The following is a 21,529-nucleotide window of genomic DNA, read 5'->3' as shown; positions in this document are numbered from 1 at the left end:
ACGTAAGTTCCTAGTTCCATTATAGAAATTTGTCAGGAGCTGGAACTACATTGAGAGCTGCTGTTATAGAAAGTCAACACCTTCTGACTGATCAGAATCAAGAAATCACAGAAATCCCACCAGCACAGTGGTACAATTAATGCTAACTAATGTTAACAGCTAGTAGCTGTCTAATTGGTATTGACACCTGTTTTGATTATTTGGGGTTCGATTCCCACCGCAGCCCTGTGTGTGTGGAGTTTGCATGTTCTCCCCGTGCTGCGGGGGTTTCTTCCGGGTACTCTGGTTTATTCCCCAGTCCAAAGACATGCGTGATAGGCATGTCCGAAGTGTCCTGCGAATGAATGGATGTGTAAATGTGTATGTGATTGTGTTCTGCAATGGATTGGCACCCCGTCCAGGGTGTACCCTGCCTTGTGCCACATGCTCCCTGGGATAGGCTCCAGGTTCCCCGCAACCCTGTAGGATAAGCAGTATATAAAATGGATGGATGGAAACTTTTCTTTTCCTGAGCTACAAAAAAAGAAGTATCTGCATTTCACAATTCAGCCACTGGTTTCATGAGTCAGGTATTCATAAAGATTTAATATCCCTGTGAAAAATCATCGGAAATGTCAAAAAGCTAATCTTTAGATAGGAAAGTTCATTATTATTTTTTTTTTTATAAAATATGACAGACAAAATGTTTTAATATTTAAGAGTTTAATATTAAGCATTTTGACCAGGGACAGCGAACTTGCATTATATATATATATATATATATATATATATATATATATATATATATATATATATACAGTATCTCACAAAAGTGAGTACACCCCTCACATTTTTGTAAATATTTGATTATATCTTTTAATGTGACAGCACTGAAGAAATTACACTTTGCTACAATGTAAAGTAATGAGTGTACAGCTTGTGTAACAGTGTAAATTTACTGTCCCCTCAAAATAACTCAACACACAGCCATTAATGTCTAAACCACTGGCAACAAAAGTGAGTACACCCCTAAGTGAAAATGTCCAAATTGGGCCCAAACTGTCAATATTTTGTGTGGCCACCATTATTTTCCAGCACTGCCTTAACCCTCTTGGGCATGGAGTTCACCAGAGCTTCACAGGTTGCCAGTGGAGTCCTCTTCCACTCCTCCATGACGACATCACGGAGCTGGTGGATGTTAGAGACCTTGTACTCCTCCACCATCCGTTTGAGGATGCCCCACAGATGCTCAATAGGGTTTAGGCCTGGAGACATGCTTGGCCAGTCCATCACCTTCACCCTCAGCTTCTTTAGCAAGGCAGTGGTCATCTTGGAGGTGTGTTTGGGGTCGTTATCATGCTGGAATACTGCATACTGATCATGCTCTGCTTCAGTATGTCACAGTACATGTTGGGATTCATGGTTCCCTCAATGAATAGCCGTATGAGTGCTGCCAGCATTGCTGCAGAGGTTGAAGGGGTGGGGGGTCAGCCTGTCAGTGCTCAGACCATACGCCGCACACTGCATCAAATTGGTCTGCATGGCTGTCGTCCCAGAAGGAAGCCTCTTCTAAAGATGATGCACAAGAAAGCTGGCATACAGTTTGCTGAAGACAAGTAGACTAAGGACATGGATTATGAGACCAAGATAATCTTATTTGGTTCAGATGGTGTCAAGTGTGTGTGGCGGCAACCAGGTGAGGAGTACAAAGACAAGTGTGTCTTGCCTACAGTCAAGCATGGTGGTGGGAGTGTCATGGTCTGGGGCTGCATGAGTGCTGCCGGCACTGGGGAGCTACAGTTCATTGAGGGAACCATGAATGCCAACATGTACTGTGACATAATGGAGCAGAGCATGATCCCCTCCCTTCGGTGACTTGGCCGCAGGCCAGTATTCCAGCATGATAACAACCCCAAACGCACCTCCAAGACGACCACTGCCTTGCTAAAGAAGCTGAGGGTGAAGGTGATGGTTTAAACCCTATTGAGCATCTGTGGGGCATCCTCAAATGGAAGGTGGAGGAGCACAAGGTCTCTAACATCCACCAACTCCGTGATGTCGTCATGGAGGAGTGGAAGAGGACTCCAGTGGCAACCTGTGAAGCTCTGGTGAACTCCATGCCCAAGAGGGTTAAGGCAGTGCTGGAAAATAATGGTGGCCACACAAAATATTGACAGTTTGGGCCCAATTTGGACATTTTCACTTAGGGGTGTACTCACTTTTGTTGCCAGTGGTTTAGACATTAATGGCTGTGTGTTGAGTTATTTTGAGGGGACAGTAAATTTACACTGTTACACAAGCTGTACACTCACTACTTTACATTGTAGCAAAGTGTCGTTTCTTCAGTGTTGTCACATTAAAAGATATAATCAAATATTTACAAAAATGTGAGGGGTGTACTCACTTTTGTGAGATACTGTAGTATATATATATATATATATGTATATATATATATATATATATATATATATATATATATGTATATATATATATATATATATATGTATGTATATATATATATATATATATATATATGTATATATATATATATATATGTATGTGTATATATATATATATATATATATATATATATATATATATATATATATATATATATATATATATATATATATATATTCATCTTTCAACTCTTCTAGCTAAAGTAACGGTTCTTTCCAAAATGGCTTCGTCCAAAAAGTCCGTGCCCTTACCAAGATGACCGACAGCAACATACGTTCTTTTTTTTTTTTTTATTTCCCCCTCTCTGTGACGCAACATCCGGTATCACACCGACGACTCCTCCTTTGTCTAGAAACCTCCCTGCTTTCTTTTTTACCCCGCCTTGTTTATATATTTATTTCCTTTTTAATTTAAGGGGGTATATTTTATATATATCCGTCTTTTTCAGCAATTGAATGACAGTCGGTTCTGATACATATATGCCTAAGAGCAAAGCCCCGAAAATGGACGACCTGGACTACAGTAAGTAGCTTTAAAAAAAAATAACTATCTTGTACCTTGTATTGTTGAACGTAGCTAAGCGAGCTAATGCGTTAGCATGCGCTGTTTTTAATTTCCACCGCATTTCCGATGAGTCGCGCTGTGATTGGCGAGGACTCCGTGTTAACAAGCTGTCCGCCAATAGGAGTGCAGGAGGCTGTGCTTACTAACCAATTGTGTTCGTGGAGGCAGGGTTTGCGGAATACGGATGGGAAACGAGGCGTTGCCTAATCGATACATTTCGGGGTTTTTTTTTGAATATACACGAATATTTTAATGTTTTTTTTTCTTATTTAGATTATAAAAACACGCGTATTGATTACACGTTGTACACCGTATCATGGCTTTTATTTATTTTTACATCTGCTAGCAAAACGTCAGACGCTTTTTTGTCTCGTGCTTTGTACTTGACTATTACTACTACTACTAATAATAATATAATTAAAATGCTTATTGTCAGCGAAATCATCATGACATTTACGAGTTTATTTAGTCTTTTTTCTTTTTCTTTTCTAAAGATGTGAACTAAAACATTGGCCACAGAGCTGACATTTAGATGCATTAGCTCTCAATCAGTTAAAAACCTGCACATGCTAATTGTGACGTCATTATGATATTCAGGTTACAGATGTGTTACAGATGTGTAAAAGCAGGAAGAACTACAGCTACGTTACAGTGTGCATTCCTCTGTGTACAGAGCATGACTGGAGGCCATTATATTTAAATGTCCTCGTCATAACAGTAAATACAGTAATGACAGCTGTGCGTGTTTTTGCTGTATTCTGTCAGCGTACAGCATGCATGCAAAATGACCCTCAGGTGATGCGTTTCATAAACCCACAGCATGTCCGTACCTGTAAATGCGGTCTACGTGAGCGAAAAGATCAAAACCGTCACCGTCGGTGGCAATAATTAAGCAATGATTTTTCTCCCATCAGTCCCAGCTGATCTGAGCCCAGAGGAGCGGGCGGAGCTGGAGGAGATCCGGCGGAGGAAAGGCGCGCTGCTGCTGGAGATCCAGCGGCTCCGAGAGGAGTTGCGGGAGGCCATGATGGAGGTGGAAGGGCTGGAGAACAGCACGGAGGGCAGGTCAGCATGTATTACGGGTATTACGGGATGTCGTGTTGCGTTGCCGGTGCTGAGTTCAACGTAAATGTAAATAACGTTTATGTCTGCAGCAAAACACTCCAGAAGAGTCGGCATGTGGCTATGGGGAGGAAAAAATTCAACATGGACCCCAAAAAGGTGAGGAAATAGGAGACGTGCTGGAATTAGAGGGGGCGCCAATACTTTATGCTGTGAGATTCTTTGTATACGAGTTTGTTTGGTTTTTTTAATAAATGAAAGGGGAATGGTGATGTGTTGTGAATTCTGTGTGTGTGTGTTTGTGTGTTCTCAGGGTATTGCGTTCCTGGTGGAGAACGAGCTGCTCCGTCACACCCCTGAGGAAATCGCTCAGTTCCTCTATAAAGGGGAGGGGCTTAACAAAACGGCCATCGGAGACTATCTGGGAGAGAGGTAGAACCTGATACTCCACTCCTCCACTGCAGTTCACCCTCCATCCATCCATCCATCTTCTCTTCTTCTGTACATCCACACTACTGCGACAAATCAGTACCACAAGCCAAGATTATTAACACCTTTATATTTCTGTCTCTCTCTTTCTCTCTCTCTCTGTTTATTTGCATTTGTCTCTCTGTCATCCACATTGTTTTTTTTCTTTCTACTTGTCTCTCTCTATCTCTCTTGATTTCTCTCTCTCTGCCTCCCTCTCTATCCTTCTTTATCTGTCTCTTTGTCTGTCTGTCTCTCTCTCTGTCTTTCTGTGTTTGTCTGCCTTTTTGTCTGTTTCTCTCTGTCTCTTTCTCTCTCTCATGCGCTTTCTTTTCTCTCTCTCTCTCCCTCTCTGCCTTCCTCTTTATCCTTCTTTTCTTCTTTATCTGTCTGTGTGTCTGTCTCTCTTTCTCTTTGTTTGTTTTGTGTCTGTATATGTCTTTCTCTCTGCCTTTCTGTCTGTCTTTCTGTCTCATCCTTTCTGTTTGTACCGCTCTCTCTCTCTCTGTCTGTCTTTTTCTCGGTTTCTCTCTCTTTCTTTCTGTCTCTCTCTGCCTGTCTGTATCTGTCTCTCTTTCACTCCCTCACCTACTGCTTTCTGCTCTTTGGCTCTCTCTCTTTCTGCCTCTATTTCATTCTCGCTCTCGCTCTCTCTGTCTCTCTCTCTCTCTCTCTCTGTCTCTCTCTCTCTTTCAGAGATGAGTTCAACATTCGGGTTCTGCAGGCGTTTGTTGACCTTCATGAATTTACGGATCTCAACCTGGTTCAGGCTCTCAGGTAAAACCACACCTGTAACCCCACCCCACCCACGCCCGCGTCAGATAAAATTCCAGCCGGTGGAAGCCGTGGACAGGAAGTTGAGAGCGTCTTGTGCGGAAGATTCGATTAAAATATATGACTGTGTGGCGCTTCTTGTGTGTGGTTCAGGCAGTTCCTGTGGAGTTTCCGTTTGCCTGGTGAAGCGCAGAAGATTGATAGAATGATGGAAGCGTTTGCGCAGAGATACTGTCACTGCAACCCTGGAGTGTTTCAGAGCACCGGTAACACACACACACACACATACACACACACACACACAATGAGGGTGAGTCTTGTTTTCTCCCAAATCCATCACTGTGTCTTGTCCTTACGTTGCACATTTTTTCCCCCAGACACCTGTTACGTGCTGTCGTTTGCCATCATCATGCTGAACACCAGCCTCCACAACCCCAATGTTCGAGACAAACCCACAGTGGAGCGCTTCATCAGCATGAACCGGGGGATCAACGAGGGCGGAGACCTACCTGAGGAGCTGCTCCGAGTGAGTGTGTGTGTGTGTGTGTAAGCGTGTTTGTGCAAGAGTGTGTTAAGTTTCGGAATTAGTGATTAGGGTTAGAAAGGGTTATGGTTATTGTTGGAGATTAGTGACAGTTGTGGGTTAGGGTACAGGGTTAGTTTGGGATTAGTGACAGTTGTGGGTTAGGGTGAAGGGTTCGATTGTGATTAGTGACAATTGTGGGTTAGGGCACAGGGTTAGATTGGGATTAGTGACAATTGTGGGTTAGGGCACAGGGTTAGTTTGGGATTAGTGACAGTTGTGGGTTAGGGTACAGGGTAGTTTGGGATTAGTGACAGTTGTGGGTTAGGGTACAGGGTTCGTTTGGGATTAGTGACAGTCTTGGGTTAGGGCACAGGGTTAGTTTGGGATCAGTGACAGTTGTGGGTTAAAGTGAAGCGTTAGATTGGGATTAGTGACAGTTGTGGGTTAGGGTGAAGGGTTAGATTGGGATTAGTGACAGTTGTGGGTTAGGGTACAGGGTTAGTTTGGGATTAGTGGCAGTTGTGGGTTAGGGTACAGGGTTAGTTTGGGACTAGTGACAGTTGTGGGTTAGGGCACAGGGTTAGTTTGGGACTAGTGACCGTTGTGGGTTAGAGTACAGGGTTAGATTGGGATTAGTACTTTAAGGAGCTATATTTTAGTTCTTAACTTAATGAATGGTTATTTCATTCGCAAGTGAACGTAATATTCTACTGTCTTACTTTCCTGTGTGTGTGTGTGTGTGTCTGCAAGTGTGCCTGTAGATGCGTATGTGTGTGCGAGGATGTGTGTATGTGTTTGAGTGTGTGTCTCTGCTTGTGTGTGTGCAAGTGTTTCACAGCAAGTGATTGTATGTTTCTGTGCGTGCGTGTGAGCGAATGCGTGTGTTAGTGCCTGTGTCTGTGTGTCTCTGCATGTGTGTGCACGTGCGTGTTGAGTCTTTTTTCAGGCTGCAGGATGTATTATGCAGTTATTAGTCATAAATGGGTGTAAACACAGGAAAAAAACATTCCTTCAACACTGTATATGTGTGTGTGTGTGTGTGTGTGTGTGTGTGCGTCTCCAGAATCTGTACGACAGCATTAAGAATGAGCCATTCAAAATCCCAGAGGATGATGGGAATGATCTGACTCACACTTTCTTCAACCCAGACCGAGAGGGCTGGCTTCTCAAACTGGGTAAGTGGGTGGGTGTGTGTGTGTGTGTGTGTGTGTGTGCGTGTGCTTTGACCCAGCCTGAGATCTCATGACCCTCTTTGTGAATCTTTCAAATTGGTGGCCTGCATGGTGATGAGTTTATACTGTTGCCCTTTATAAATGCTGGCATGCTGTATGTGTGTGTGTGTGTGTGTGTGTGTGTGTGAGAGAGAGAGAGAGAGAGAGAGAGTGTGTGTGTGTGTGTGTGTGTGTGTGTGTGTGTGTGTGTGTGTAACCTGCATTTCAGTTCTCTGCATGGCAGGGCGTGTCATCTGTCACTAATCCTGTCTCACTCTTTCCCCCGTTTCTCTCGCTCTCTGGTCTGTACTGCTTGGCCTGTGGTTTCCTCTCCTCAGGAGGTAGGTGCTCTGCTCCGGCTCTGTCCCAAATCCAGCTGCAGTTTGTCTCTTTACCTTTACTTATTTAAGAAAATTAATTCAGCTGATTAACTGAGGTCAATTCTAACGTGTGAAGAGTTAAGAATAAAAATAAAAGAATGCGCTTTCTCTCTCAGGAGGACGAGTGAAAACATGGAAGAGGCGATGGTTCATTCTGACTGATAACTGCCTGTATTATTTTGAGTACACTACAGTAAGTGTGCACTCCAGTTCACACATCACTGAGTCCTTCTGCTTGTCTGTGTATGCGTTATTATATATATATATACGTGTGTGTGTGTGTGTGTGTGTGTGTGTGTGTTTAGGACAAGGAGCCGAGAGGCATCATCCCCCTGGAAAACCTGAGCATTCGGGAAGTGGAAGATCCGCGAAAACCCGTGAGTCTTCCAGCCAATCAGATTTCTTAAATAGTCGGATGATGATGTCAGATGCCTGCTGACCAATCAGAAGCTTCGCTTCAACTCACACTCATTAGAATTGTAGCACACGTTCATTATAATATTTGTGAGACAGTTTCATGTGTACGTTTCACGTTGAACATGAGTATAGGCTATAAGCCTAGCAACAGTGTTATCACAATTTTGCGCTGTTCGGATGCATTATTTGACTTTTTTGTTGTTGTTGTTGTTGTTGTTGTCGTCTCGGTGTAGAACTGCTTCGAGCTCTACATCCCGAATAACCGAGGGCAGCTCATTAAGGCGTGTAAAACGGAAGCTGACGGACGAGTGGTGGAGGGCAATCACATGGTCTACCGAATCTCCGCCCCCACGCCGGAGGAGAAGGACGAGTGGATCCACAGCATCAAGTACTTCAACACTTCTACTCGATATAAAGGCCACAGAAACATCAGTATCACATCAGTGGACGTGTCTCGAACCACACACCCTATTCACTACAAAGGCCACACAATCACTAACACATCATTAGTCTCCTGTGGGCGTGTCCCGAACCACACACCCTATTCACTATATAGGCCACGCAAACACATCACAAATTCCTCAACATAATTAGTACACCATGGATGTGTCCCAAACCACACACTCTTTTCACTATGTAGGCTACACAATCATTAACACATAATCATTAATCTCCTGTGGACATGTCCCAAACCACACACCTTTTTCACTATGTAGGCTACACAAACACAATCACTAACACATCATTAGTCTCCTGTGGATGTATCCTGAGCCACACATCCACACCCTGCTCACTACCTACGCCACATGAGCACCATCATCAGTCCACTATGAATGTGTCCCAAACCACGTTTCTTAGCTGGTGCTTATTTTAAAAAAAACAATTGCTACCTGTGCTAGTTTCATTTTCCCTCACAAAATAGTGCCCTATGTAGTGACTAGGATGTGGTTCTCTAAAATAATGACTTGTACAAAAAGGTTGTTTTTGGAACAAATTGTGCACTTGCTAATTTCATGCTAACATAAAGATAAGCTAACAGGGTGTGAAATGATTTCATGAGATGATCATTTTTTTTACTGCTAACGCTAACCAGCTAGACGAAATTGGCTAATCTGACAGGAAATTTTAAAGACCTATCCATAAATGTCCGTTACCTGCACTGCCATCACTAGCAAATTATCTATTAAATCTGACAGGATGTAAGATGATTTTTGAAGACATTTTTAAACACACCTAATGCTTACAGCTAATGCTATTCAGCTAGCTTCCGGGAGCTTAACTGACAGGATTTCTGAGTGGATTTTTAAATCATGTTTATTAATATTCATTCATGTTTATTAATATTCTGCACTGCTAAACTAGCCAGCTAGCTAGCATGAAGTAAACTAACAGGGTGTGAAAAGATTTTACAGACTTAGACTTAGAAATATTCCTGTATTGCTAATGCTAGTCGGCTAAAAGAAGACAAATAAACTATAGCTAATCTGACAGGATTTCTGAGTGGATTTTTTTTCTTTGTGGATCATATTTATAAATATTTATAATCTACATTGTTACCAGCTAGCTACCATAAGGTAATCTGACACGCTGTCTGAAAGAAGTATTAAGTCCTCTCAATAAATGTTTAGAATTGTACTGTTACGCCTAGCCAGATAGCTAACATTTACTAATCTGACAGGATTTCTGAATGTTTTTTTTTTTTTTAAATGTTCAAGTCATATCCATAAATGTTTACTGCTAGTTCTAGCCAGCTAGCTAACCTGAGCCTACCTGACAGGATTTTGACAAATATTCATAACCTGCACTGCTATCACTAGCCAGCTAGCTAACATAAGGCAAGCTGACAGGATGTGAGGTGATTTTTAATCCAAATGTATAAATATTCACAATGTATACCGCTTATGCTAGTCTGCTAGCTAATAGTAGCTAATCAGACAGGATTTCTGAAAGGAGTATTAAGTCCTGTCCATAAATGTTTATTATTTTTACTGCTGCGCCTAGCCACTTAGCTAACTTGAACCAACCTGAAAGGATTCCTGAGAGGATTTTTTAAAGTCATAGATTTAGGGAATTATGTGCCCAGTGGTATAAAGCGCACTGACTGAGATATCTGCGTCTCTGTGTCTCAGGTCGGCGGTGAGCGTGGACCCTTTCTACGAGATGCTGGCTGCAAGGAAGAAACGCATCTCGCTGAAGAAGAAAGAAGAGCAGGCTTAGGACCTGCTTCTCCTTCTCCTCTTCCTCATCCCGTCATCCTTTGTTCATTCCTCAATCATCTACACCTCATTATTTATCCCGCCTCTAAGGACTGTTTATTAGAGGACGGGGCCAACGTGAGCTTCAGTGTTTCATTCACTCCTGTGCTTCACTACGTTACCCCGCTCAGGCTTAGCCCTCTTGCGAAGAGAAAAGAAGAAAAAAAAAGGTACTCCGAAGCTAGCAGGAAGTGGTATTAACAGGAAGTGTTAGTCCTTAGCGTCCATTACACACTACTGTCCCGAGATTATACTCGCCGTCATCATTTCATCGTCCTGACACAAAACTACTGAATTTACTCACAAGCTTGCACATTACTGTCCATACACACTACTAGTGCTCGACACTACTTTCAGTACACACTATGTTCACTATAAACTAGTGTCCCTAATACCCGCGACAAGTCCCTACACTCTACTAGTGCTTACTACTGCTGTTTGCCGGTCTTCCTCGCTCCTTAATCAGATACTGTGAAACACTCTTTTACTGAAACACTGATACACAATTACAAGTCACTTATCACATGGATATGACCTCATCATCTTCATCATCATCATCATCGTCATCTTAGATCATCAACATGATCTGTCCTTTACTGACTTTCTTTTAAAGACTCAGGAAGGACTAGTGTCTAGGGATTAAGTTACTCAAGCTTTTTTATTAAGTCCTGGCTCTTTGCACTTTCTCATGATTAAGTAGTGCACCATATGTCCATTAATATATTGAGTGCCCAATAATATTGAGTGCATTCTGCACACTATGGTGGGGAGCCATTTTGATTAAGGCTCGCTCCTCCGTGCATCAGGCTCTAAATAATGCCTATATAGGGCACTAATTATATTCACACAAAGGAGTCATTTGGAGTTCAGCTGACTCATCCCTGCATAAGAGTGCTAAATACAGACACTTGTCCTCCTCGTTAGCTTTATCAGACAGAAAGCTCATTGTTATGTATGCCGCGTATCCGTTTCAGACGCGAACATTAAGTAGATTTAGCTGTGAAGCGAGTGTCCCTCGATCCGATCAAGCAGGTTGCTTTCGGTTTGCTTAAACCATGCCTGAAAAAGGCTTTTGTTTTATTTTCATCAACAGCTGTAGCAGCCTAATAATCGCCTGCCCCGCAGGGATCCAGAAGAATGCCGATGACCTCTCTTCCTGTTAAACAACAGGATGTCAGCGCTGCTGGGGTGTGACGGTGTTAGCACAGCTCTTTGAATAGGTCCATTTATTCCAATATGCGGGAAAATAAAGGTCTAAAAGCAGAGTTAGGGTTACGCCCTGATCGCAAGAACAAAGGCATGCCAAATAAATCTAGATCCAGATTTAAAGCCTAGACACCGAACCGGTTGGTTTAGAGCGAGAAATTTCAATACATACCTCCGTGCAGTTCTTTTTCTGTCAAATGTAATCGTATGGAAAAGTAATTATGAGATGAGTAACATAGGCTTTTTGTGTGTTAAAGTTTCACACCGCAAACTACGAATGCGAATTAACAATGAAATGTAAACTACTAACGCAGTCGGAACGAAACGTAAACTACAACCAAAATCGTCATGAAATGTGAACTAAAAACGAGTGATCAAACTACAAGCGTAAACTACAAACTTAGCGTAGTAATGAAACCTAAGATAATAATATAGTAACAAAGCATAAACTACAAACATGAAATAGTAATGAAACGCAAGCTACAGACAAAATAGTAATGAAATGTAAACTACTAACGCAGTCGGAACGAAACGTAAGCTGCAACCAAAATCGTAATGAAATGTGGGCTAAAAACAAGAATAATGAAGCGTAAACTACAAGCATAACATACTAATAGAATGTAAACTACAAACATAAAATAACAGTGAAGCATAAACTATAAACTTAACAGTAGTGAAACATAAACTACAAACATAATGTAGCAACAAAGTAAACTACAGAGATAAAATAGCAGTGAAGCATAAACTACAAACTTAACACAGTAATGAAACCTAAACTACGAACATGAAATAGTAATGAAACACAAACTACAAACATAATCTAGCAACAAAGTGTAACCTACAGATGTAAAATAGCAGTGAAGCCTAAACTACAAACTTAACACTAATAAATCATAAACTACAAACATAATCTAGCAACAGAATAAACTACAGACATAAAATAGTAGTGAAGAAATAAACTACAAACTTAACACAGTAATGAAACCTAAACGACGAACACAAAATAGCAATGACGTGGAAACGATAAACTTACCACGGTAATGAAACGTAAACTCTGAACATAAAATCGTACTGAAACGTAACTCCAAACATAAAAACGCGGCGAATCGTAAACTACAAACTCCTCGTTTACGTTGTCATTTACGCCTTTCATTTCCAAATGGTTACTGTTGAAATCAAAGGCATGCTTTGCGATGTGTCATTTCAACGTTGCGTTTCCATACGATGGCTTCAGACAGGAAATGAACTCCACACACCTCTTAAGCACATTAGCGTTCGCGTTAACGTGGGCGTGTTCTTTGACGCGACTGATTCTGCTCCGAGGGCTTTGAAGGAGTTTTATGGCAGCTTAACGTGACGCATCATCGTTTTGTAAATACGTTTAGTATCGTGTTGGGTTTTTTTTCTGACGCGTGTAGACATGTTAATTTATTGTTTCATTTTATTATTATTATTATTTGATTTTTTTCACAAATGTTTTTGTTATAATAAATAAAAAACTAATTTTCATCGTCATGGACTTGGGGATGCATGTGTGCCTGCCGAATCAGATATGATCATATCGGCTTTGTTCGTATCAAGAGACTATTATTAGCGCTCCATATTTTCTTCCGATTTATACATTTAAATTTAGCCTTAGTGGTTAGCGCTTGTAAACTCTACCTTTGCATACAAAGTTCGTGAGTAAAAAAAAAATTCAGTTGCTGAGTAAGAAGTAATAATATGGAACGTTAATATTTCTCTTCTGTAATTAGCCTTGTGTTTTAAGCTACTAATTAACAAGAATGAAATGTAGCAGTGTACTTTGCTTGATTTTTTTTTTCTTTCCATTTCCCTGTTAATATGAAATATAAGTGCTGCGTTGTTATTTTTAAAAACGTCTAAATATAGCGTAGCCATGTCTGAAGTTAGGTAGAATCTGTATTAAAGGAACAGCCTGTCCTGGTGTTTCTGTATCAAAGTGCCCTACATGGAGTGTTACATCATGGCTTCGTAGTGCACTACGTTCCATTTGGGATCAGGCCACGCTGTTTTATTATTATTATTATTATTATTATTATTATTATTTTTTGACTGAACGATGTAATAAACAGGAAACTGTCTCTTAATGTAGCAAAGAAACAACACAAGGTTCCAAATATGTACTGGTGCCAGACAATAAAGTTCAAGACGACACCGTAATCACGGCGCCGCCTTTCCTTTCTTTCGTTCTTTCTTTCTGTCCAGCCGCACTGTCGCCCTCTGCTGCTTACGTTTGACAATACAGAATGCATCGGACAGAATACTCAAAACTTGACGTTTATTTGTTCGCACATACAGTATAATCATACACACTTGTGAATCACAAGAGAGGACATGTCACTTTTATTACATTTTTTATTAAAATCATGCGAGTAGTAATTACATTTAGAAAAAGATCCTGGTTCACCACATTGCTGTATAAATCTACAAATAAGTGCTCTACATTGAGTATGACATTGAGTGATCTCTCTCTATGTAGTGCACCCTGTACAGTGGATATAAAAACACACCCCTGTTAAAATGGCAGGTTTTTGTGCATAAAAACCAAGATAAATCATGTCAGCCTTTATGACGCCGCCGCCACCACCATGCTTCAACATGGGTTTGGTGTTCTTTTGATGATGTGCATTGTTTTTGTACCAAACATACCATTTGGAATTTTGCCATGACACATTTTGCCACATGGTTTGGGGTTGTATTTTCATATTGTAATTTCACATCGAGTGTGAGGGGGGAAAGTTCCGACAAGATTGATCTTGCTTTCATTTTTTTTTTTTTAATTATTCTTATATAGCACAAAAACCTGCCATTTTAACAGGGGTGTGTAGACTTTTTATATCGACTGTATAGCGTCTGAACGAGAACTAATTCAATTGGAAATATTCCGCTTTCACTAGGGTATAAAGGACACCTGCTAACGTCCAGTATGACGCCTGCTACCTGTATGATTGCGCTACACAGTGCACTAGATGGTCACTGTGTAAAATACGAGTGAAATGGGAGTAAAATAATTTTTTGAAACACGGAATTTCCTGCTGTAATGGTTTAAAAAACTATATTTTCAACCAACATTAAGCTAGTTACTAATGCTAAAGCGTTCACTAGCTTCTTTGGTATTGCTGTATCTTTCACGTCACGTTTGGCGAAAGCAAAGCTCGCGTAAAGGGTTATGTTTTCGTAGAGAATTGCTCAAGCCGTGTCTCAAACCGTGTTCCTACCCCTAGAGGTAAGAATGTATTTAAGATGCAAATAAGGAGGGTTAAAAAACCCCAAAAAAACTGTTTAGGGCGGCCATTTTGTAATGTCTTTTCTCAGATTTAAACCGTTACACACGTCAAGGTACTAGAGAGTCAGGCGTGTGATTTGAGACACAGCTCTAGTCTATTGTATTTACATAACTATATTGATAACAAAAATAGGTATAACTTCCACCCATCCGGTGTATACAGCATATTTAGGGAAGTAACCTTAGTGACAGGGATCAAATGGGTACTTGGTGACCCCACCGTGCAGCTCCACCACTGATTCCGCCCAGCTTATGACATCACCGGTCATGTGACCTCGGCAGGACGCGAGGCTGTAGATGTCGTGGTGCGTGAGTGTGTGAGACCAGAGCTGCAGGTCTGAGATTTCACCAACAAACGCCTGGGTGGCATCGAAACGTCCGCCGAGTGAGTCCTAACACACACATACACGCACATTTATCACACATTTATCAAGGGTTATTAATGAGACGAGAAGGTTTTTAAGTGTGTGTGTATGTGTGTGTGTCACCTGCTCCTGTCCCAAAATGAACACTCCTCCAGGTTTGATGGGTTGCCAGGCGTTAAGATTATCCCCAGATCCTCTCTTTGCTCCGTCCTGAAAAACCTCCCATACTCCATCCCGTGCCAGCCAGGTCACACACACGTGGTGCCATTTCCCATCATGCAGCGACAGGGGTAATATCACTGCCTACACACAAACACATACACATATCGCATACCAATTTGAGGCAGCATTGCTTTCAATTACTGCGAAAACGAAACCGTCTTGTGGGACGGTTTCCTCTATCCGACCTATCAGGGAACAGAATATCATCACGTGCCACGCCCAATCCCCCCCCTCCCCAAACTGTCTTCTTTCTCACTCGTTCATCTTCCCTTACCGTGTCTTTGATGAGCAGCTCCATCGGCTTGTCCCCCCACTCGATCAGTACCAGTTCGTTCGCTTGCCCGGGGGCGGAGTAGGAAAAGGGCGTGCCGATGCCCGAGGCTCCGCCCTTCAGCCACATGCACAGCGTCATGGCATAGATCTCGCGCGTCACAGTTTTCTTCACTCTCCCATACATGTAGTTTGTGCGCATGGGGAAGCCAATCTGGAAACTTCTGGAAGATTTGCTTCTCTTCCTCGTACCTGAAAACAGTGGGGGTGATGTAAGGAATCAGAATCATGTTGGAAATTGTATCAAGTCATACTTTCTGAAATGATCTACAGTGTGTGTTCACCTGTGTTGGAGCGTGCACCGTGTGTGAGCTGCTTCAGCACTTTGTCCAGCTCGTCATGCGTTGTCCTGCGATCCTGCGAGCGGAGCGATGTCCTCGGGTGGCCGCCGTCGTCATGGTGATTGTTGTTACCGTCGCGCTGTCCGTCACGGTGTTCGTCGTCGTGATGGCCGTCGTGATGGCCGTCGTGGTGTTCATCGTCATCCTCGTCATCACCGTGGTGATGGTTCCTGTCGGTGATAGATGCGGCATGATGCAGCAGCTGCTGCTCCAGGGCGGAGATCTTCCTCCGCAGCAGCTCCTTCAGAGAGGCGGAGTACGCTGTGGACGTGTTCTGCGTCTGACAACACAAGCTTTACATTTAAAACACCTGGGATGTTTCGTTCTGAAAATTTCAGTGGATATTAAAAAGAAGAAAAAAAGGTTTTCTTCCTCGAGGCTTAGTTCTACATCCACTGCTTTTTCGAATCAGCGAGTTCTAGTTACGTTCCAGCTAAACGAGTTATATTTGTATTTATACTGGAGATTTGGTCTTAGTGGAACCTGTTCGTGCTTGTCTTCCTCTCACCTGCAGGTTCTCCAGTCTCTCCTTTAACGTCGCCAGCATGTGGCTCATCTGCTCCGGAGAGCTCGAGTGTGACAGGCTCATGGTCTCGTCACCCGTGTGCTCGTGGTTGCCGTGGTGACGCTGGTGATGACCGTGTCCGTGCCCACCCAGGCCGTGCCCGAAGCCCTGGCATAGCGCCAGCTCGGAGGTGAGCTCGCGGATCGTCTCCCTCTGGTCCAGAATGGTCTCCTTCTGCTGCACTAAGCTCTCACGCAGGTGCAAGATGGTGGGCGTGGCCTCATCCGACACACCCCACCAGGAGTCACCATGATGGCTGCCGTAATGGCCGCCGTGGTGCCTGCTGTGATGCTCGCCATAATGGCCACTGTGATGGCCGCTATGGTGGCTGGTGCTATCAGAGGGGACACAGGGGGCATCGGGGGGAATGGGGGTGCAGATGAAGCGCGGGTGAGCACCGAGCTCGTACTCCGAGCCTGAAGCTCCTCCACAGACGAGGAGTAAGCACACGAGAAGACGTAGCGCCCATCCGTCCATCCTTGTCGTCCTCGGGAGATTCGAGGAGCGTGTGTGAAATGGGTCACGTCTCATTTCCGATCAAATGTGTGTCGTGTTGTGTTACATTGATTTTGGATCAATTTCTATCTCCCTCCCTAACTCTCTCTCTTTCTCTCTCTCTCTCTTTAAATCTCTTTCTCTCTCTCTCTCTCTCTCTCTGTTAGTCTTTATGTCCTCTCCTTATGCTTTAAATAAATGATTAGTACAAAAACCGACAGACAAATGACCGCACTAAAATACACCAACGGAATGAATTCATATATAATTCATTAATATAATAGTTTGGTTTGTGTAATATTTAATACACTTGGTAGGAATAATCTTCCTTGAACGTGTGTACATCAATAATATGTCTGTATTATTTCCCTCTTCTTCTAAGTGGCCTTGAGCGTGAAGAGTTTTAACTGCTTGGGACAGATCCGTGTGTGTGTGTGTGTGTGTGTAATCCTTTAGAGTGGCTATCAGCTGGGACTAGCACCCTCCTGCAAAGACATATGAGGCCTCGTAAAGCAGTGTCCAGCACTTATAAACACACACACACGCAGCTGAACATCTATCTACACATCCTGTTCACACACCAGTCGCTGCTTTAGTATATATGCAACGATTTGTGCAATATTTACACACTAGAACAAATTTAAACAACTTTAATCATCGACGATAACAGCATGGAGCACTATCAAGATTTTACTCCACAGTGCCGTTGAATTCTCGATTCCGATTGGTCGGTATTTCGTTCAGAATTGGTCGAACACTTTATCTTATTGTTTATATAGTAACGACTTGGAAACGTACATTGGACGGTCCGTGTAAAATGGTTTAAACGATTACATGTGGAATCGTTGATACGGTGAAGTTTTGTTTGCATTTTGGAAAGGAGTTTACGCTTTGTGGTTTCTCCTTAATTTAAAAAAAAAACCACACAAGCTACGTTGTTTTGTTTTGTTTCGGCGACGACCGTTTATCGCTGTTTTAACGTATGCAGTAACAGGAACTCGAAATAACACATCATTAATTAAATATAACTTAATATAATAATATAAATAGATGAAAATGTACGAAATAAAAACATTGGTAAAATTGCTGAGGTATAAAAGAAACAAAACACTTCAGGATGTGATATTATAGGAAAATAATCGACAGTTTTTCTGTCATGTTTCATTTCATACATATTGTATAAAGCGTATACATTTCTATTATGTAGTTTAATATGTAGTAGTGTGTATATCGTTAAACTGTGTATGTATTCGCGTAGCAATTTGTTTAATATTATAAAGAGAGAAGTTTCTTACCCGTTTGTGTGTGTTCATGTCTCAGGAGCTTGGGATTGACTTAATCCAGGTGAATGAGCTAATTCTCTCTCTCTCTCTCTCTCTCTCTCTCTCTCTCTCTCTCTCTTTCTCGCTCACTCTCTCATCCTGCCCCATCTCCCTCCCAGAAATTCAAATGGTTTCCATTACCACAATTGGTCCTTAATGGTATCCACTAGACCTAACATGCCACCAACAGAAGGCAACAGATTACCAGTAGAGACCCACAGGGACTGTTACAGATTCTATTAAAAAAAACCAATACACTTTCCATTACAACCATTAAAACCATTACAAATTCTATGACGGTTTCTATTGTTTCGTTTTGCCTTTTAGCAGTGCTCTTATCGCTTCAAGACGTGACGTAAATATCAATAATTTGATGTGAAGCAATATCATAACTATTTTTTTCGAATGCTTACAGTGCTTTGGCATTCTTTTGGCTAACGATTGCAAGATTATATTCTTTACAAACGTGCTATAAAGGTATTATTGTTCTTACATTAATAGTAATAATCTCTAGGATAACTGTTCTTCCTATAGACGAGTATTTATTGTATTTCTCAGTCCTTCACCTGGAATTCCATTTTATGCACCTCTGTGCTCCATTACACTGTATATAACTTTGGGTTATTTTTAGCATGGTGTGCTGACCGTAACGGAGCGTCTGGCGGCCATGTTGTCATGAGTCTTAATGAGCTAATCGGTCTAATTAAGCCGGCGACAGATGGCCACAGATTAAGGTCAAAATGAGGAGGGAGGAAAGAAACGTGCTCTTCTAGTATTCCTGTGTTTTTGTTTTGTTCTCCCTAGAACATCAGCTATTATCTCAAAAGCTATGAGTTCTGACAAAGTGGTCCAAGAAACGCTAGTTAGCTTGCGCCTGCCTAGCTGTTTACCCTAAACCTGATGCGTTAAACCTGTACTCAGAACATTAAACACATACAGTGTGGCTGTTAAAATCCATTGGTATGATTATCCCCCCCCCCCCCCGTATTTATTTATTTTTATCGCCCCCCCCCCCCCCCCCCGCATGATCTATAGTTTTGATTTGTTTCATTGTTCTGTTTCTACATCTAAACCTGTTACACTGTACTGAAAAGTATTAAAATGACTGTCATGGTGAGAGAGATCCTGGGTGACTAGTTAGCATGCTATTAAACAAGCTAGCTAGAGATGCAACAAAGGGCTGTCACTGAAGTATGTCGGAGCCAACTAGCTAGCTAATAGTGCCATAAAACAAGGTACTAAAAGTATAGCTAGCTCTCTGAGAGGACGGTATTAGTACACATACAGTAGATAGCCGAATAGCTAGCTAGCTTGCTAGTTAGATACTAGGAAATTAAGTATGGTATAAGGCTAATAGGCGTCTTTGGAGTTGCTAAACATTTTTTTTTCTTCAGAAACTACAAAATTGCATCAGGTTAGCTGTTTATTTTACTGAGACAGAGCCAAGGTGTGTTGTAGTGTGACAATGAGCATGTACACACTGTCTAGGGATCCTGAGTGACTACACTACACACACAACTACACACAACTGACAGTGCTGTCCATTAGGATAGCGTGTAGGATAGCGACCCACACCCTCACCCACACATTTCCTCAGATATGTGTCTGTTCATTCTGGATTTCCCAGTGCAAGTGTTTTTTTTCCCCAGAAAATGAAATAACTGTAGAAGTGATGATATGAGGCCGGATTCACATTCGGATTCAATTATGAAGGAAATTACACCGGATCCAGATGTTAGAAAACACACATGCTCTCATCTATATTCCTGAAACTGTATACACACACACATAGGCAGCATAATTGTGTGTGTGTGTGTGTGTGTGTGTGTGTGTGTGTGTGTGTGAAACCCCAAAGAGATTTAGTGTCAGAAGGACACACACACACTCTAGAAAGTGGAGCAGGTATGCATTTCATTAATTAACCCAGACAACGGAACCCCCCCCCCCCCCCCAAACCCTCCACCCCTCCCCACCAACACACACACACACACACACACACACACACACACACTTTCCTCTGTATATGTAATAGTGATGAGAGGCAGTCCTTGGCACTTTGCACATTGCTAAGAAACATAATCTCTTATAATGAGCGTTTAGTGCCCCCTAGTGCACTACAGTGTGTGTGTGTGTGTGTGTGTGTGTGTCCTGCTGGAAAACAAACAAACAATTGAAACCCTCATAGAATTTGTAATCGTTTTAATGGTTATAATGAATGAGAATTGTATTGGTTTTAATGGAAAATCTAATGGTTCCTGTGGGTCTCTACTGGTTTGTCTATTTGTTGCTTTTTGTATGTGGAAAGTTATGTCTAGTGGACACCATTAAGGACCAGTAATGGTAATGATTTTAATGGTTAGCTGATGGTTTGTAATGGTATCTGTAGTGGAAACCGTGATGGTTTCTATTGTTTTTTTCTTCTTCAGCAGGGTGTGTGTGTGTGTGTGTGTGTGTGTGTGTGTGTGTTTATAGGGTGAAGAGACAGAATGTGAGACCAGATCCAGCCTTGTTCAACATTAGTTCCCTTACCGTTCACATCCCAGGCCCTAATGTTTAGTGTTGACCCCTCGACCTCCAGGCTTCTGTTTCTACTCAGAGCGAGAGGATGAAAAGGCCAAAGGTCACACGTGGAGAATAAATAAAGGGCGCTGGTGGATACATGGATGAAGCGATTGATCAGTGTTTTAGTACACGTTTGTGTGTGTGTGTGTTGTAATATATGTAGTACTTGTGTGTGTTTCCTGTGTCCTGTGTCCTGCTATCGTTTCTGTAGTAACACCTTACGCACAGATCTGCATCGCTTGAAGCTCCACATAACCAAAGACTGATAATAAATAGATGAAAAAAGAAAATGTGTTGTTATTTCACAATATGTTTGAACGTATGATAGAATTTCTAATGGTTTTACTGGTTATAATGGGAATTGTATTGTGTTAATGGAAACTGTAATGGTCCATATGTGTCTCTACTGGTAATTTCTTACCTTCTGTTGGTGGAATGTTATGTCTAGTGGACACCATTAATTACCAGTAATGGTTTTAATGGTTAGCTGGTGGTTTGTAACGGTATTTGTAATGGAAACCATTAGAATTTCTGTGATGGTTTCTAGTGGGGTTTGTTTTTTCCAATTTAAAAAAAAAATATGGAAGGAGTCTCCAGTGTCAGTGCTTCAACACCTCGGGGAAGGCTGAGGAGTTTACACTTTGCGGTTTCTTAGCGACAGTAATGTCAGTGGTGACAGGAACTAGAACGATATCGTTTCCTGGAAAGTTCTACAACG

General features: G+C 41.9%; 2 protein-coding genes across 4 annotated transcripts; one reads left to right on the top strand and one right to left on the bottom strand.

The window, feature by feature from the left end:
- Positions 1-2,728: 2,728 nt before the first annotated feature.
- On the top strand, positions 2,729-12,817 carry cyth2 (cytohesin 2). Of its 3 annotated transcripts, XR_008384786.1 has the most exons (13): positions 2,732-2,961; positions 3,918-4,068; positions 4,158-4,224; positions 4,379-4,497; positions 5,230-5,310; positions 5,461-5,573; positions 5,685-5,833; positions 6,897-7,008; positions 7,541-7,617; positions 7,730-7,801; positions 8,075-8,229; positions 9,971-10,266; positions 11,190-12,817. XR_008384786.1 is itself a non-coding variant. In XM_053615347.1 (12 exons), the coding sequence occupies exons 1-12, from the start codon at positions 2,895-2,897 to the stop codon at positions 10,056-10,058; spliced, it is 1,251 nt and encodes a 416-aa protein (XP_053471322.1). In that variant the 5' UTR covers positions 2,732-2,894; the 3' UTR covers positions 10,059-12,817. The 3 variants fall into 3 exon arrangements, 2 of the variants coding, with proteins under 2 accessions (XP_053471246.1, XP_053471322.1); XM_053615347.1 differs by having other exon boundaries at positions 9,971-12,817; XM_053615271.1 differs by lacking the exons at positions 9,971-10,266; positions 11,190-12,817 and having other exon boundaries at positions 2,729-2,961; positions 8,075-9,918.
- Positions 12,818-14,791: 1,974 nt separating this feature from the next.
- si:dkey-283b15.2 (neuronal pentraxin-2) lies at positions 14,792-17,068 on the bottom strand. The gene is made up of 5 exons (XM_053638281.1): positions 16,376-17,068; positions 15,811-16,147; positions 15,471-15,718; positions 15,098-15,277; positions 14,792-15,001 (listed from the first exon to the last, which is right to left on the bottom strand). The coding sequence occupies exons 1-5, from the start codon at positions 16,961-16,963 to the stop codon at positions 14,792-14,794; spliced, it is 1,563 nt and encodes a 520-aa protein (XP_053494256.1). The 5' UTR covers positions 16,964-17,068.
- Between the last annotated feature and the right edge of the window lie 4,461 nt (positions 17,069-21,529).

Source organism: Ictalurus furcatus, chromosome 1, assembly GCF_023375685.1.
Source record: "Ictalurus furcatus strain D&B chromosome 1, Billie_1.0, whole genome shotgun sequence".
NCBI classification, from domain to species: domain Eukaryota; kingdom Metazoa; phylum Chordata; class Actinopteri; order Siluriformes; family Ictaluridae; genus Ictalurus; species Ictalurus furcatus.
Note: the sequence above shows the minus strand (reverse complement) of the source record. Positions and strands in the feature narration are given on the sequence as shown.